This window comes from Barbatula barbatula, assembly GCF_947034865.1.
Source record: "Barbatula barbatula genome assembly, chromosome: 17".
In the NCBI taxonomy this organism is placed as follows: domain Eukaryota; kingdom Metazoa; phylum Chordata; class Actinopteri; order Cypriniformes; family Nemacheilidae; genus Barbatula; species Barbatula barbatula.
The window spans coordinates 21,549,184-21,567,866 of NC_136780.1; the positions used below are offsets into that span (position 1 = coordinate 21,549,184).

Here is an 18,683-nt window from a genome sequence, read left to right on the forward strand (position 1 = left end):
AACTCCCTTTTTATCCTTGTCAGTATTACTGCTTCTTGTGATGAAGGTATTTTTGCTCGGTGGACGTGGAAAGTTAAATCTACACACAGTTCCTTTCTTTCTACATGTTTTTGAATGTCTTTTGCTGTGTTGTTGGACACTGCTCACAATTTCATACAGTTCATCTTCCTCAGATGGCATTTCACAAGTGACATACTTATCAACAAATGCTACAACATCTTTATCATCATCTCTGTCCACTTGAGGTGCATTTTCAACCCAAAACAAACAGTGTGTATGAGGCGATCCACGCTGCTGAAATTCAATTCGATAGAAATAATCAATGACTTTTCCGATTGGTTGAGCTGGTGACATAATCACATCTTTCAGAAAGCAGTGAAATCTATGATCAAACATACGAGCAGCGGTTACTGGATTACGTTTAAGCATTCCACATCTCTCAGACCAGTCCAGTTCATCAATAGGAGTTTCACAGCCCTCTTGTCTCGCAATAGTCTGCATTAGCTCTGGCCAGCGCAAGTCAGCTGATGAAAATGACGCAAAAAAAGATGGAAGGCCTTGTTGACGCAAAATTGCGAAAAGGTCTCGTTGGCAGGAGCTCCAGAAACTCGGTGATCCTCTTATTGGCTTTAAGAATTTGTAACCCCGATCAAAATTCAAAATCTTTTGAAGTGATTCTTTATTTGTCAGATTCTCTGGAGTAATTTTTGTTTTGTTATCAGTATGATAACCTTTCCTTAAAGCAATTGATACATTTGAAATAACTTGATTCAGCTCAGACCAATATTGGCCATAAAATATGTAATCTAGGTTTTGAGCAAATCGTCCATCTGCGTTTAGGATTCTATTTTTCAAGTATTTACAAATTGTTAGTTTTTCCTGTCTTGAGTCATGAAATGTTCCTGTTCCTTTGGGAAGAGAACTGGAAAACATTTGGCTTCATTCGTTTCATCCATTAACATTCTCAATGGACTACTGCCCTCTGCTGGTGCAACAGACATAATGCCATCAAAATGCTGATCACAGATTTCTTGTCCAATATCCACTGGTTGAAGGCATGTGTCCATATATAATCCATGCTGTTGTCTATCATGAAGTGTCTCATCAGTCATCTCATCATCTTCATTCTCAGTTTTGTTCTCTGTCTCAACACACATGTCCTGACAATTCTCTGAATGTTGCTCATTATTGTCAATTTCCTCAACAATTTCTTCTTCTGTTTTACTTAGAGGATTAATCCAAGTTTCATTAAAGTCCACATCTGAATACCACTTGTTATTATCCTTTAAGTATGCCAGCGCTGTCTTTATCTTATCAGTATGTACATATTTATACTCATAATGTCCTTTATATGTTAATTTCCTCTTTAGCTTCACACGAATCATCAAATCATCATTTTCTGATCTTGGTAAGACATTCACCACATCTGTCACATTAGATGTCTGAATAGAATTGATCACCATGCAATAACACAGAATTAATATCACTGGTGCTCCACTGAAAAACATTTTTCAATTTACACATCAGAATTGCAGTTCAACTGTTAACGGCACATTGCTTCCCATAATTCTGGACATAACGAGGATCTCCTTGATGGAAAGACCCAGTGATGTAGTATTTCTGAGGAAACAAATCAAAAACAGCATTCATGGTTATTTTAGTTTTTTGCTCATAGTTTGATTGACACGTTGGTTCAGGACTGGTTTCAGAGATGGTTTCATGATTAGGCATTTTGGAAGGTATTTGTGCAGAACTGTCATGATGTCCGAAACATTCAGTTGATTGTGCCACTTTTTTAACAGCAGGCACATCCTTTGCAGGATAAGCAGCCATCCGGTCCACCATCCTTTTCTTGGCTACCTGCGAACGCAGGCTCTTCTTAGTACGGGGCATTCTGCACACAAAAATAAATAAAATTAAAGATTAGTTACAAATGCAATACAATATCAAAAAAACTAGTTTCAATTTTTTTCATATTACAACAAGGTCTTATATTATTAATGACAGTATTTGTTTCCATTTTGTGTAGTTTTAAGTATAAGGTGACCAGATGGGCCTGTCGCAGGAACACCACCTGCCCAGGATATCACCTATGTTTCTGAGTATGCATGCAAAATGTACTTGCTACATCATGTGCCAACTTATGTGTTTTTGGCATAGGGTTGGGTACTGTTTGGGATTTTTTTTATACTACTCTTTTGAAACAATAATGGTGCCCTAATCATTACCTAAAAAAAGATATTGAATGATATTAAGTAGTACATTACACAAGATCATTACGCACATGATACTCGATACACATAGATTCACATAAGTCACCAAAAACATATTTTGCATTTTGCATACCCAGATATGGACACAGCGTACTGTACTGATTATGTCCCTTGGAACAAGCACATATGGTCACTTTCCCTGAGCAATGAAATTATTTGATGATACTACTACTACATAGCTGATCTAGTAACTGAATACTACTGCGCAACTTCAAATCTAAAGTATCAGCTCAAAACAATATTCACATAAGAGACATTTAGTGAAATACAAAATAAAAATAACCATTGACTAAACAACACTTTGTAACATAATAAGACTTAACTTCTAGTTACATTTTAAAAATATTTATAAACAAAAGACAAATCTTACATTTTTACCTCAGATTCACTTTCACCGTCTTCTGCAACATAAAAGTGAAAAACATTTAATAACCAACATACAACATTACACTTTAGCTTATTATAAAGTGCTGACTTTTAAAGAAATGTCAGTTTAGTTTATTTGAACATTAATCATGTATGTCACTTTACGATACATCTATAAAGCAAACACACATACACGTGTAAATGTGTGTCACAACACCCACCACAGCTAACATAAATGTATATAATAATCACTTTTATTGTAATAAAGTACTATCGTAAAGCATAATAAGCCGTTTACCTTTGTTTTGCTATCATATAACTAGATCAATAATATCAGTACCATTGTACGCATGGTCAACAAGGGAATGGGGAAAAATAAAATCCCTGTCCGGCAAAGTGAAAAGGAAAATACAGTAATATACTACGACTTTGCCTTATTTTTATAGTATTTATTTTTAATACTGCTCCAGTGAGCATATACACCTTAAAATGTAGATGCACAATTTCATTATTTTTATATTTTTTAAGAAATAAAAATAATGGGAACCATTCTTCGTTTTTTCCGTATGAAGTAGTTCGTAGACGGTCCATAACTGCTAACCTGTCATGCGTCGCATCAAAACAGACATAAAGTTTTAAACTGTGATCCGTGTCGATTTAGACATTGCAAATAAGCGAACTTGTATACAATTACACTCCACTACAAATCTTTTTACATTATTCGAGGCTGCATATCCGTCTTATACAACATTAAACTTCTAACAAGCGTACACGATGTCATAATATATCTATAAATATAAATCACAATTCGACCTGAATATAAAAAATAATGAACACATGACGGAATTATCCTTAAAACGTTAATGTGATATCATAAAAAAATAAGGACAAAACGCGTAATACAGTCAAACATTACCAACTGAGCAAAACACGAACGGTAACACTATTACTAAACAAACATACTGTCAAAATAAATCGATGTATTATTTTCTCTAATGAACATGTTTTAACATTTTACACCGGAGCATTGGCATCGCGTGACTTACCACTTGCAAACATCCAAAATGGATTCCTTCTCTTCCCAACAAAAACGGATATAGGCTTTCAACAACATTTGCGACACCTAGTGGAAAAAACTTATATCATACTTTACGTACAAAAATTAACTAGCTACTATAATGAAAAATAGTTTCTTTATTGAAATAGGATTACCATAATAGGATATATTCATCTATATTTGTATTGAAATAGGATTACCATATAGATAAAAGGATACATTTGTGGAAACTGTGGAGTTACTGCAAAAACAATCCCTGCTTAAAAAAACATTAAGTTGTGAGTCACTTTTAGATTTTTTAACTGTCATCTGCGTACCTGAGGATTATTTCTGACCATTTGTATTTCTTAATGACTATTTATATACCTGTTCTGTTCTTTATACAGACCGACGAACTCCAGCACGCCTTATATATCTTTATTATGACCCCTGTCGTCCCCAAACATGCCTACGTGACTATGGATCTCAGTATATTAGATGACCACTAGATGTCCTCATAACCTCATATATGCATAATTCACATAATATGTTACAATACCGATCATTTGATTCCTAAAGGATAATACAATATGTCAGAAAACTCAAATGATCTCAAACTGGTATCTTGAACATGACACTGAACTCATTGTAATCCAAAGGCCTACACACTCCAGGTCCGTAGCAAGCCAGTTGAAAGGGGAGGTTCTTTTTTTTAAAAGTGGACCTTTTTGCAGTTTTTCTCCTCCTTTTGTATTTAATTACGAGGTTCAAATACTTCATTTTGGTGACCTTTTATGCACTAATTTGTGCTGGATTAGCTTGTTTGCTGGTATCTTAACCAGCACGCTTTTTGATGCACCTAAAATATTTATTGCATTGTTGTCAAATTGCTTCCTCATGTAACACTTTTGTCAGTCCATACACAGTTCATAAGTTTAAAGCCCTCACTAACAACAGAATAGATTTAATGAACTTAACTGAAATATTAATAATAATTATTCTCATCATAATTTCTTGACTCTCTGTCAATGCCTATTTGCTATGTTTTATTATTATAATTACGCTACGTTTATATGGCTATTATATTGTAGACCAGGGGTCCCCAAACTTTTTTCTGCAAGGGCCACATAATTCTCCCTGTCTTTAATGGGGGGCCGGGTCGGTTTGTAACAGAAAACTACATGGGCCGGAGGTACTACTTGAATTATTGTGGAGATTTTATTATGATTTGAAATGTATTTATTATGCCTCCTAATGGTATAATAGTTTATTAATAGTTAATAGTTTAGTGCTACTCAAATTCAAAACATTTTCTTATGCATATTAATTAACCTTTCTCTTTCCCAACCGCTTGGCCATTTTGTCGTCTCTTTTTTTCGATGGTTCGCGCGTCAGTTTTATCGCAATGGTACATTATGAATTTAACAAATTATTAGGCTATGCGAGTAAATTAGAGAAATTTGGGTCTGAAAGCCAATATTCTGATGCTCGCTCACGGCCCTACTAGAGCAAGCTCCTGATTGGTTAATGCTGCACGAATTTTCGCCAAAGTTCAGATTTTTCAACTCGCGCGTATCACGGGAACGCTCAATTCGCGTCATTAGCGCGAATCGCGCCGCAAGTAGGTCATCGCACTTAACGCTTCATTCGCGTTTGGTGTGAACACACTATGACATTGTTCAGAGGGCCGGTTCAAATCTGTGGGCGGGCCACATTCATATATATATATAACCCCTCCCCCCGCATCATTCAGAGGCGATGCTTCTTCACGTTGCTTTGAAAAGTGTATTGCGAGGAACTCTCTCTGTCTGCGCGCGCACACACGCACACGCGTCCTGCGACAATAATCATATTAATTTGAAACAGCAACCCAGAAATTTGTCACAAGCATTGATTAAAACAATGATGACAATAATCACATGAAAAAAAACAGACTTAAATTCTGGACCTTTGGCAGTGAGGGGGGTTCGTTCGAACTACCCGAACCCCCCCTGCCTACGGGCTTGCACTCACCATATTTTCATTTAGGTGGCTTTGATGAAGAATCAATCACACACTTGATAACAATAAACAAACATGACATATTTTATGACAATAATAAATACCAGAATATCTATGAATATACAACATGTCATACCACAATAATTGGTTTATTTTATTAATTAATATGTTGCCTATTTGAGTATATATTTCTTTAATTGTGTTACTTAGGCCTTTTTGTCTTTTGTTTAGAAATATTGAATAAAATGAGACCCACAATTCAAACCTTACAGGTTATATTAACAGAAGCCAGTGAATTGCTCTGTAAATATAAATTAAAATACAAAAAAGTTGGATTAAAGGAGAATGGAGACGTTTGGATTCTAACATATGCTTCACAGTGATCACATCTTTACACTAGCAACAAACTCTATTACACATTGGTCCTTCGAGGCAAATAGCTAATTTCTGCATCAATAGGATAGCTTACACTCCATTTAGCAAAGACTCTACAGGATTTTCGTCCACGACGACAACAGATTCCTCCTGTCTGGACTAGGAATTACGTCTCTTCCAGCCCTACAGTCCACACAACTGGAGCTCAGAAGTTACAAGTGGAATGAATTAAACATCACAACCTGTCCCCTGTTACAAGAGCACCCCTGTAGTTTCATGGTTAACTCCACAATGGGGGTTCTTATGTAAATGCAGGAGGATAACAAGCGGTTACATCACACCATATTGGATAAACAGATACAAAAAGACGCTGGCAGAGCCTTTCCCAAAAACCCTGCTCCAGAACAAACACTTGTCCCTACATTAAGTGCAAGTATGATGCATTAAGCCACTTTCAGTATAGCACCTTAGTCTGTTAACCAACCTTTACGTGACGTTGAATACTGGCCACACCCTCCAGTGACTTTGAATGAGACACTGACATAGTCTGGTTTTACAGAGGTTATGGAGGAGATATAGGAACGTGTTTGCTTCTTAGAACTGAAAGGCTCATCTTCCTCCTCCAAAGCAAGGTATAAACAGCCATGGTGATAAGGAGTCAGAGTCATGGGCAAACTCACATAACATGGGTAACCCTCCATTGCCGCCACTAAGAGATTACAACATTGGTAATATAGGACAACACAGCCATGAGAAATGTAATCCCTTTAGCCTTTTTTTAGCCTTTTTTAAATGTAAATTTAGCCTTTAATCCCAAGTTTCACCAGTGATGATCCGCAAGAGTTTGCAGGGCTTCGAACATCTGTTGACAATATCCTTCCCCTGACGCTACAGAGAGATTTAAATAACAAATTATGCTGGAAAATGCTAAATTCGAGGAAGTACTCCTGATAGCTGATTCCTATAGTACTCTCTGGACTCTCTAGGTCAATAATGATCAAAAACATGTTGAGTTTTTTTTGTTGTGTGACCATTACAGGGTCCTTTATTATATTAACGTGAATAATGTACGTTAAAGGTTGCTACTCCTTAATAAATAATCCAACTGACTTGCAATTAAGTAGTATTATACATATTATGACTCAAAACAAGCATGCTCATCAGAAGAGGCGTGCCTTCATAAAAGTCCAAAAGGTGAAATATTAATTCAATGTCTTTGTAAGCATGCGTAGTCTGCATAGACCATTACTGATCACCTAAGTCTAAAGGCCTATCATTCATTGAGGATGTGTGTTAGGGCCATTTCTGAAATGGATTTGACTAATTTATCCTGATAACGTGAGTCTCGCTACTGAATTGTCCGAATGACTTGATATGAGAAAATGTAATCTATGTCCTATATGTGCATGTGTGTGTGAGCATGCCTGGGTCTGTATGAGCCAATGCTGACCGTCTGACTCATTTTTCTGGGTGTGGGGTTGTATTGTCGATTGTTGACATGTTAGTTTGCCATCCCTGAGACTGGTCGACGTTTATTTACCTAAACTTCTCGAAACCCGATAATTGCTGCTTGCAGCTATATTTTATTATAATGTTGCAAGTGTTGAATCTTCAACAACATATTGTCAAATATTGTACTGTGACAGGTACAAAACATTGCCTTTAAGGGACTGGAATGGAAAACATAGCCCAACTTCATAAAATGACGTAACATCGCAAATGTTAAAGTTAAAAAAACATCAACAGAGGTCTATAGTCCCTCAGATTAAACATTGACGGACTTTTTCGCTTCAGTCCTGCATGTTCAAAAATTTGAAGAAAAGTCAATTCTTCTGCATTCCTCAAAGCTCTCGTTTCACACTCCTGCCAACTAGTTTTCAAGATTTAGAAAACCCAGCACAGCATGGACATACTCATATCATTATATTTGACAGTAAAACAACAGTAAACATAAACTTATAATACATAGAACATCGTAACCCCATTAACATATATGCTAAAATGATCAAAGCTACCAGCAGAAGAATAAAACATGTTTTCTTAAAATTTCTATTTTGAAACTAATAAAAACATAATTTTTTAACAAAACAATTACAAGTTACAAGAGTAGAAGTGAAATGTGTTGAACAGATAATTAGCCCCTTGGACTACGAATTTCGACTTAATTTTCCACGCATTTCAAATTTAGCCCTCGGTTCCATACAAAATCACGTATATTTTGGACGGACCGGTTTTGAAGGACTGGATGCTCGCACCTTTTGCAGACCTCACATTCCCTCATTGTTGCCCAGTGAGCTTTGCTGATGTGCATTTTGAAGTGTCTCATCACAGCGTTCACCTCAGGTTTGGTCCACGGTCTCCTTTTGTGCATCCGCCTTCCTCTGCTAGAGACCAGTAACAAACAGATCATATCTTTATTAATACGGTTTAAAAATGTTAGATATAAAATAAAATGATCAAATGTGTGTATGGTGTTGTGGTTAAATATTTGAGGGTTTTATTTTATAAAGGCAGCTGTTAAATTTCAAGGTAAGAATGACTACAATGAACTTCAATGATTAAACATCTTAAATTATGTTAAATCCAGGTATCTCACTAGGTGAGTATAGCAAGTTTAGAGTCTGTTATCTTAGATGAGACCAGATGCTGACTGAGTGTTTGGTGACTTTATACGGGTGCTGATTGGTGAGAAGATGAGTGACAGAGGATTAAAACTGATGTGTGTGAGCTGGAGGAGGTGTGATATGAGAGACTGATGTCTCCGTCACAGTGCCATGCCCACAGCCTGCTCCTGAGGGCAGAGGACCCTGGCGTCTGTGGTCTGTCGTTGTCAAATTGTGCGGGTCGACTGGGATGCTTGTCGTAGAAAGTGTTGAGAAGAGCGGGATCCAGTATGTTATCCCTCAGGGCCCGAGAGCGTTTCACTGGTCTGTAGCCCTCCCAGTCGACCAAATTCTCCACTTTAGAGTTCACGCCATACCCGGGAAATTAACAGGAGTCCACGATCTGAGACGATGTCCTCGGGATACCATAGCACTGGTATACAGGGAGTAGGAGATGATTCCGTTGCTGTGGGAAGGCCTTTGAGACGGTAGATTTTCCATGTCATGCCAACTAGTCCAATTACAAATATGCATGACAATGACCAGCAAGGAATCTGAAGAGGATGGAGCTTCCTTCGGGCAGATACCTGGAGCTCTTGATGGCACATGCTCGACAGGCTTAAACAAACTGTCTTACTTCTGGTGCCATCCCAGACCATAAGCTCTCCTTGAGAAGCAAGAAAGTTCCATTAATCCCAGGTGGCCAGTGTACAGTGAGCTATGAATAGAGTCGATGATTTTAGCACGTTCTGGTAGCGGTACGAAGGTTAGAAGGACAGCCCAGCGGTCAGTTGTTGGGGGCAATGGCGGAGGTGACTGCTTCATTGGATGGGATTGACAATGAGTTATCTCCCTGGGGAGTAAACATACGTGAGAGGGTATCAGCACAAGCTACGATATCAACCCTCCTACCCCCGAAGAGGAGGCGTCTAACCCGATGATGATGGTCTGACACTGATCAGGGTGCCTGAGGAGAACTTTTTCTTCAGATGTTTGAAGGTATCAAGGGAGACCTGGGGCCTCATTTACAGTGTGTAGAAAAGGTTCTATATGTTTTATGTGTCTAAGAACCCAAACAATCTGTATTTACCAAACGTATGTACACAGTTCTTATAGATGCGTAGCCTAATCATTATTGATAAATCCCAGATGTTTTTAATCCTCATGCTCGTCCATGTTCATGGTCATTTTCATTCGGAAAACTTTCCATAATCCATATATGGTGACAAAACCTAGGTTTGTTTGGGAGGAGGTATGTGAGGGGTAGGATGACGGAGCTGTAGATCTTGATGAAGTGGCCATAAAAGTTGAGGAAGCCCTGGAAGCGTTGGAGATCTTTGAATGGAGTGGATGTTTGCCAGTTGGGTACAGCTGCCACCTTCCCACCTTGTCCATGGAAATGCCATCTTTGGAGATGTTTTAACAGAGTTTGGAGGATTTTTCTGCCTTGAGGTAGAGGTGGTGCTATCGAAGACGTTCAAGGACCTCTGCAACATGGCGCTGGTGATCATGAGGGTTCAAAGAATAAACCATCTATAAACACAAGTGCAGTTGAGTGCAAAAAGCCTCTACCTCGTGCATTAAATCTTAAGCAAAGGAACATAAACCAGTCCATAAGGCATTATAATGTATGCATAATGACCGGTAAGAGTCAAAAAAGCTAATTTCCACTCGTCACCTTTTCTTATCCACACCAGATTTTGGGTGCTGCAGAAGTCAACCTTGGTAAATATGCACACACATCTCAGCTGTTCGACTGCTGCCGGGATGAGGGGAAACTTTGCTGTTATCTTGTTGACTGCTCAATAATCTATACAGGGTCTTAAACCCCATCCTTCTTGGCCATGAAGAAGAAGCAGGTTGAGGCCGCATGTGACAGAGAGGGACATATGAATCCCTGAGGCCTTCGGCAATTCACTCCTCCGAGTCTCTTTTTTTTGACAATTTTATTTAACTTTTTCTAAATACAACAACATACATCAGACAGAACACAACTGAAGCAGCAGTAAAAACCTATAACTTAATAAATAAAGTAAAAGAAATATATATTTATATATATATTGTGGCAGGCATAAAGCAAGACGGACACAGAACTTCCAACTTTGAGCCCCGAAGGGTGATTTATTGAGGCACAGTGAGTAATTGTAGGTGAGAGGAGTCGTGGGGAATTAGCTCCTAGGCGTACTTCCGGGTTGTGGGGTGCTCGTGCCTCGTAGGTGAAAGTTGTGAAGTGTTGCGTGTTCCGTGAAGTGTGCCTGGGGATCATCAGCCGCTGGTCTCTGAAACATGGACAAAACCACACATTAAACATCAACAGATTCAATGGAGGAACAAGCTCACCCTTTCCTCTTCTTCCTCTGGTTATAAAGGGTGAGCTTGATTGGGACCAGGTGTTGACGATCCGCCGGTGTGGCGGCTAGATTGCACCGTTGCCATGGCGAAGCTGATTGGCCACTGGCCCGCTCGCCACACTCCCCCCCCTAAGCGTCGGTGTGGTACGGCAATCCACTTGGTACGGGATTTGGGGACTCCGGGGGGTTTTGTGTCCCTGACCGTGATGCCCAACCTGACCACATCCAGGAGAGACCATCGGCATTGCCATGGGAGGCTCCCGCCCGATGCGTTACCGTGAAGTGGTAGTCCTGGAGCGCGAGGAACCACCTGGTCACTCTGGCATTAGAGTCCTTGGCTTTTGCCATCCATGTCAGGGGTGCGTGGTCTGTGACCAAGGAGAAGCTCCTGCCCAGGAGGTATGAAGAATAGGGTCGGAGGAGAGGGCTTGCTTCAGGGTCTGGAAAGCCGCTTGTGTCTCTTCATTCCAGTCTACCTTCTCTGGCTGCCCCTTCCTGGTCAGGTCGGTCAGGGGGCTGGCTAAAGAGGAGAAAGCAGGGATGAAACACCGGTAGTAGCCCCCTAGCCCGAGGAAAGCACGCACCTGAGTCTTGGTGGTCGGTCGGGGAGCATTCTGTACTGCATCTACCATCTGGGACTGTGGTTGAATGATCCCTCGTCCAACACGGAATCCGAGGTAGTGGGCTTCGGCTAGACCCAGGTGGCACTTCCTTGGGTTTGCGGTCAGCCCTGCCTTCCGTAAGTCGAGGAAGATCCTCCGAAGCCTCGAGAGATGTTCCTCCCAGGACCCCGAGTGGACCACTAAGTCATCTAGGTAGGCAGCAGCATAGGTTTAATGGGGCCGTAATAGAATATCCATCATGCGCTGGAAGGTGGCCGGTGCCCCATGTAACCCAAAGGGCAGCACTCTATACTGCCAGTGGCCCGAGGGCGTACTGAAGGCCGTCTTCTCTTTGGCTTCCGGAGACAGGGGCACCTGCCAGTAGCCCTTGGTGAGGTCCAGGGTTGATATAAACCGCGCTTTACCTAACCGATCTAGGAGTTCATCCAATCGGGGCATGGGGTAGCTGTCAAAGGCGGACACTGCATTGAGGCGTCGAAAGTCATTACAAAAGCGTAAGGAACCATCTGGTTTCGGCACCATCACGATAGGGCTGGACCAGGGGCTACGTGAGGGTTCAATCACCTGCAGCTCTTTCATCCGGGTAATTTCCTTCTCAATAGCCAGCCGACGAGCCTCTGGGATCCGGTAGGGCCGCTGTTGGACGATGACTCCCGGTTCCGTCCGTACCTCGTGCTGAATTATCCGAGTCTGCCCGGGCCGTTCCTGGAAGACATCAGAGAATTGACGGACCAAGGCCTCTAGGTTCACCTTCTGGTCGGGAGAGAGCTGTTCCCCCATGTGAACGACAGGAGGTTCAGTCGCCGCGAACGCGGCCATCTGTTGTGGCGGGTCTACCCACTTCTTTAGCAGATTTACGTGGTATAACTGCTCCACCTTCCGTCTGCCCGGCTGACGAAGCCGGTAGTTAACTGGCCCCACTTTTTCCAGGACGGTGTATGGACCCTTCCAGGAAGCGAGGAACTTTGACGTAGCGGTGGGGGTCAGCACTAAAACCCGGTCCCCTGGCTGGAGTTCTCGAGGTTGGGTAGGCCGGTCATACAACCGCTTCTGGGCGCGCTGGGCCTCCAGCAGGTGTTCTTTCACGAGCGGCATCACTCGCTCGATGCGTTCCCTCATCTGCTGGACATGCTCAATCACACTCCGGTGTGGGGCAGGTTGTTGCTCCCAGGCGTCCCGGGCCACATCCAGTAGACCACGGGGCTGACGAAGAGGAGTTCAAACGGGGTGAACCCTGTGGACGCCTGGGGCACCTCTCTCCCGCCAAACAGGACATAGGGGAGCATAAGGTCCCAGTCGCGCCCATCCTCTGCCACGACCCGCCGCAACATCCTCTTCAGGGTCTGGTTGAACCTCTCTACCAATCCATCGGTCTGGGGGTGATACACGGATGTGCGGAGCTGTTTCACCTTAAGGAGGTGGCAGAGGTCGGTTATCAGCCGGGCCATGAACGGGGTGCCTTGGTCCGTCAAGATCTCGGAGTCAGAGTTAAGAAGGGAGCCAGTAGCCTGGCCCAGTCCCCTTTGTCCCAGGCCTCTCGGCGAGCGATAACCTCGAAAGTGTGGAGGTTCGCGTCAATGTCGTCCAAGTCTGTCAGCTTTGTGAGGTGTTGGTGAGCCGTGGCGCCGTGCTGGGAGGGGCACCTGGGCTGCTGTGTCTCGCATCGTCTGAAGCTGGTGTTCCAACCGCTCCTGCTGCCGGTTGAGCTGTTCCGCAAATAGATGCTGTTGTGAGGTGATCTCGGTCAGGCGATGAAGAATTCCCTCCATCCTAACTCGCTGCGATGCAGGGGATGAGAGAGAGAGAGAGAGAGAGAGAGAGAGAGAGGCTTTCCTGTGAACAAGACAGGCTGTAAGGGTGTCTGTGTCTCGTCAATAAGTCCACGTTCTCCACCACTGTGGCAAGCATAAAACAAGACGGACACAGAACTTCCGACTTTGAGCCTCGAAGGGTGATTTATTGAGGCACAGTGAGTAATTGTAGGTGAGAGGAGTCGTGGGGAATTAGCTCCTCGGCGTACGTCCGGGTTGTGGGGTGCTCGTGCCTCGTAGGTGAAAGTTGTCAAGTGTTGCGTGTTCCGTGAAGTGTGCCTGGGGCTCATCAGCCGCTGGTCTCTGAAACATGGCCAAAACCACACATTAATGGAGGAACAAGCTCACCCTTTCCTCTTCTTCCTCTGGTTATAAAGAGTGAGCTTGATTGGGACCAGGTGTTGACGATCCGCAGGTGTGGCGGCTTGATTGCACCGTTGCCATGGCGACGCTGATTGGCCACTGGCCCGCTCGCCACAATATATATATTACAAATGGAGATACAATATAAGCCTTTTAGAGGATTGAGTATCAAATCAAGTTATGTGGTACAATATTTATATAATTCAAAAAGGGTTTCCAGATTTTATAGAATAATTCACCCCTGCTTCTCATTGAATATGTGATCTTCTCTAAGGGTACACAGTTGCAAATCTCCGACAACCACATTCCAATAGGCACCTCAGTGTGTGCTTTCCATTTCAGAGCAATACATTTCTTGGCTATTATTAACAACATTTCAGTAAGCTTAATAGCATGTCTATTTCGGAGGTTAGAGTTGGTAAAATTGCCTAATAAACATACCTCTGGATCCATTGGAAAGTCAGTTCCATGAATCTGTGATATACTATCACATACTTGTACCCAGAACACCCTAACTTTAGGACACAGCCAGGTAGAATGCAAAAATGTCCCTTCTTCTGTACCACATCTGGAGCATAAGGGTGAAATACTGTTATTAAATGTATGTAATCTAGTTGGAGTGTAGTAAAGCCGGTGTAAAAAATTATACTGAATTAATCTATACCTGGAATTCAAGGTTGATGTGACCCCATCTTTGCATAATTGACCCCACAGGTCTGCATCTATTCTTACCCCCAAATCCTGCTCCCATCTCTTTCTGGATTTATCTGGATCATCTAAAGGCTGATTTGAGATCAGAGCTTCATATATTCTAGACATTGTTTTATATAGTGGTTTATTAGAGTAACAAAGTTCCTCAATAAACATTAAACCCGGTATTTTAGGATAAGTTTTTGCTTTAACCATTAAACAAACTCGTATTTGTAGATAACTAAAGAATTCTTTATTACTCAAATTATATCTATTCTTTAACTGTTCAAACGACATTACAACGTCACCATCAAAACAGTGCTCTAATAGTGTAATTCCTTTATCTGCCCATATATTAAAATTTTTGTTTTGATGACACATTGGTAGCAATCTGTTACCCCATAAAGGTGTTTTAGGGGAAAGAAAATTCTCCTGCCCCAGGAGAGACCACAGTTTATACCAAGTCTGAACTGAGTGTCTAATTATGGGATTATTCGTTCTTGTTTTAATTAGTTTGTCAAAATATTGACAGTACATTCTTCCTTTAGCTCTGATTTCTCCATATTCAGCCAAGAGGGAGAGGGGGAAATAGCTAACATCTGAGCTAGGTACCTGAGGCCTGTACCATGAAGCTGGTTTAGGTGGCTAGCGAGCTATGTTTCAGTTTAGTTTGTGACAACCTTGGGTTTTAGGTACCATGAGAGTCGCTCGGCTTTCTTCGGTTTTCGTCACCATGGTATCTTACGCTGCACGGCTAACCTGCTCCGGGGCAGATTATGTTCTGGATTCAGGATCTCAGACTGAAGTTTGACCAATCAGCTGTGAGCAAAGAAACATATAGGTGACGTAACTGACTCACAGTGCGTGTTAGAATGGCTAGTTATTTTTTATACGGTTTAATCAAATGAAAATACAAATATAAATATATATATTACAAATATAAAATCAAATATTGTTAACTATATAGGTAAAATCTGATTTTACTTGCTTTCCCTTACACTCACATGAAATTCAATTTACTTACTTATATTCCACTTTTATTGTATCACATGTATTTGCATTGCAGTTTTTACATTCTTGTCTGTGGTGCAGAACATCTAGAAACACTTTCAGTTTCACTGTATTAGGACATTTTTCTTTGTCCTGAACAGTAGTTTTTATTAAGGCTTCAATGAAATGACTGACCCTGGTTAATGGCGCAAAGACTAGTCTATAAAAGGTAGAGGCTTATGCATTCTGTTGTAAAAGCAGGCCGTTTTATTAAGTGTAATTCTTATATTTTCTTCCGCTTCTCTGTGTTGCAGAACACACCCCTATTTTATAATTCTGAGCTCCGTCTTCTTTCTGCAAAAAAAAACTAGTTTTTATCATATCAGACTAAAAGGAGACCAACATGCAACCAGTCCGCGTTATTTTTTGGGCAACTTGTTTGACATGAACCATCAGTACACGGTGCATTTATTGATTTTAAACACGTAAGATGTCAGAGTTTACAATGCAGAAGCGGTGCGTGTCATTTGCCTGTCAAATTAGCCGTTTGCAGCTTTAACAAATTTGTACAGAAGTTCAAAAATATATGAGAATGAACTTTATTTGCACGCGACTCCTCTCATGTGTACTCGGAAGGGAATGATGAAGCAGATGTAAGGTTAACTGCTTCTGCTGCCTGAATGGATGTTTTTTGTCCGCACGCAGGTTAAAATTCCAATATGCGGGAGCTTCAATGAACATTTGTTGTAATATTTCTGTACCCATGCCTTACATACAAAAGTTGCCCGCAAGGACACGGACCCCTTGTAGTTCCACCGAGGACCCCGCGGATCCTGTTTGCCCTACAGCACTACAGTAAATATGTGTACTATATAGTCTTTTAACTTGCGCATTAACGCAATCAGCAGTGTTTCTGAAACACTTCTCTCTTGCGTAGACAGCAGAAACATATCAGTCCATGGCTGAAATTCATGTTTGTGTTCATATTGTGGAAATCGCTTTATCCATTTATAATGCGATTGGTTTAGCCATGCTGACGTCACTCGTTCATGTGCACGCGCGCGCAAACTAATCTTAGCTTCAGGATCAAAGCTTGAGTTGACAAAGAAACTCCATGAGCTGCTTCATGGTACCAACAAAGCTTGATCACGTTGGTTTGATTTTGTCAACCCCAAACTAATCCAACTACCCTGAGTTTGTTCAGCTACATTCATGGTACAGGCCCCTGGATTGGGCTGCCCAATAATACATCTTAAAGTTGGGGAGTCTCAGTCCTCCTTGTTTATAATCCCAAGATAGTTTATCAAGGCTGACCCTAGGTGTTTTACGATGCCAAATAAATGATCTTATTAACTTATTTAGAGAGGTGAAAAATGAATTAGGGATTGGTATTGGGAGAGATTGAAACATATATAAAAATTTGGGCAAAATATTCATTTTAACAGCATTTATTCTACAGAGTAATGTGAGTGGTAAATCCATCCACTTGGTTAAGTCTCTACCCACCTTCTCTAAGAGGCTAGCTAAATTAAGTTTATAGAGATTCTTTAAGTCACCGTCTACCTGAATACCCAAGTATTTAAATCCAGTAGGAGAGCACTTAAAGGAAGAGCCGTCCAGTTCAGTATAGTCGAACCCTGATAATGGCAAAATGACACTCTTGTCAATATTAACTTTGTATCCAGAGAAAGTGGTATATAATTGTAACACATTCTGTAGATTCGACAACGAGTCTATGGGGTCAGTAAGAAATAAAAGAACATCATCTGCAAATAGTGATATTTTATGTATTTCAGGGCCGATTCCAAAGCCCTTTATATCCGAGTTACATCTAATGGCCTCAGCTAGAGGTTCGATAGCCAATGCAAAGAGAGATGGGCTTAAAGGGCATCCTTATCTACATCCTCTGTAAAAGGGAAATGTAGCAGAAGTAATTCCATTAGTTACTATTTTTGCTTTGGGAGATTTATAAAGTGAATAAATTTGGTCAATATATGCAGCTCAAAATCCAAATTTTTTCAACACTTCAAAAAGATATGGCCACTCTACCCGATCAAAAGCCTTTTCGGCATCCAGAGAAACAGCTACTCCCGGTATGCGTTTTACTTTAGCAGTGTGAATGACATTGAATAGTCTCCTCAGGTTATTTGCTGAAAGTCTCTCCATTATAAAACCAGTTTGGTCTGGGTTAATCAGCAGAGGAAGACAAGTTTCTAACCTCTTGGCTATCATTTTAGTAACTAATTTAAAATCCACATTAAGGAGAGAAATTGGCCTATAGGAAGCACATTTCAGTCGATCTTAACCTTCTTCGTATATTACCGAAATTATTGCATTGGAGAAAGAGTCTGGGAAACACTTGTCCTTCCTAGCCTGGTGAAGTACTTCCATCAAATATGGCACAAGCAAATCTTTAAATATTTTATAAAATTCGGATGGGAAGCCGTCTTCACCTGGAGATTTATTGTTAGGCATTAAAAGAATGGCTTCGGTCAGCTCAGAGGTAGAAAAAGGTTAATCCAAATCAAGCCTCCCTCCTCTGAAAGACATGGTAACTGGATTGAGGATAAGAAAGAATCCATTTCTGTATTATCTGTAATTGCCTCAGAAGTATATAACTCAGTGTAATAATGCCTAAATGCATCATTAATCTCTACAGGATTATATGTTTCTGCGTTACCTGTATTTAAAGCATTTATCGTTTGTTTCTGTTCATCACGTTTCAGTTGCCAGGCCAAAACTTTATGTGCTTTCTCGCCCAACTCATAGTAACGCTGGTTAGAACTAATAATAGCCCTCTCTGCTAGGTATCCATTTTATTGTACTCCATTTTTTTATGAAGTAATTCCCTATGAATATCCTTATTCTTATCCTTATGGTATATTTTTTCAAGTGCTAATATTTCAGATTCTAGCTCATTCAATTTGGCTTTTTTTATTTTATTACCCCCTTTGTATATGCAATACACTGGCCCCTAAGATAAGTCTTTAATGTGTCCCATAATATAAAGTTATTGGAACAAGTGTTGAACAATTCTTCAATGTTCTGCGTATTCAGAATTGGAGAGAGGCCAGTCAAAGTAAAATCTTGAAGTTTATTGATCAGAAGATTCAAAAATACAACAGCTGCTGGGTGAGTTGCCTCAGACTCAGTCTTACAAGATAACTGATATCTCACAAAGGACTCACACCGAAGCACAAT

General features: G+C 40.9%; 1 protein-coding gene across 1 annotated transcript in view; it reads left to right on the forward strand.

Moving 5' to 3' along the window:
• Positions 1-11,560, forward strand: part of LOC306907050 (putative nuclease HARBI1) — a gene marked incomplete at both ends in the record, with an annotated part of 142,039 nt that extends 130,479 nt beyond the window's left edge. The window contains 2 exons of the mRNA XM_079478876.1: positions 11,235-11,404; positions 11,477-11,560. Coding sequence (XP_079335002.1) covers positions 11,235-11,404; positions 11,477-11,560 — 254 coding nt within the window. The remainder of the gene's footprint in view (positions 1-11,234; positions 11,405-11,476) is intronic.
• Positions 11,561-18,683: the final 7,123 nt, after the last annotated feature.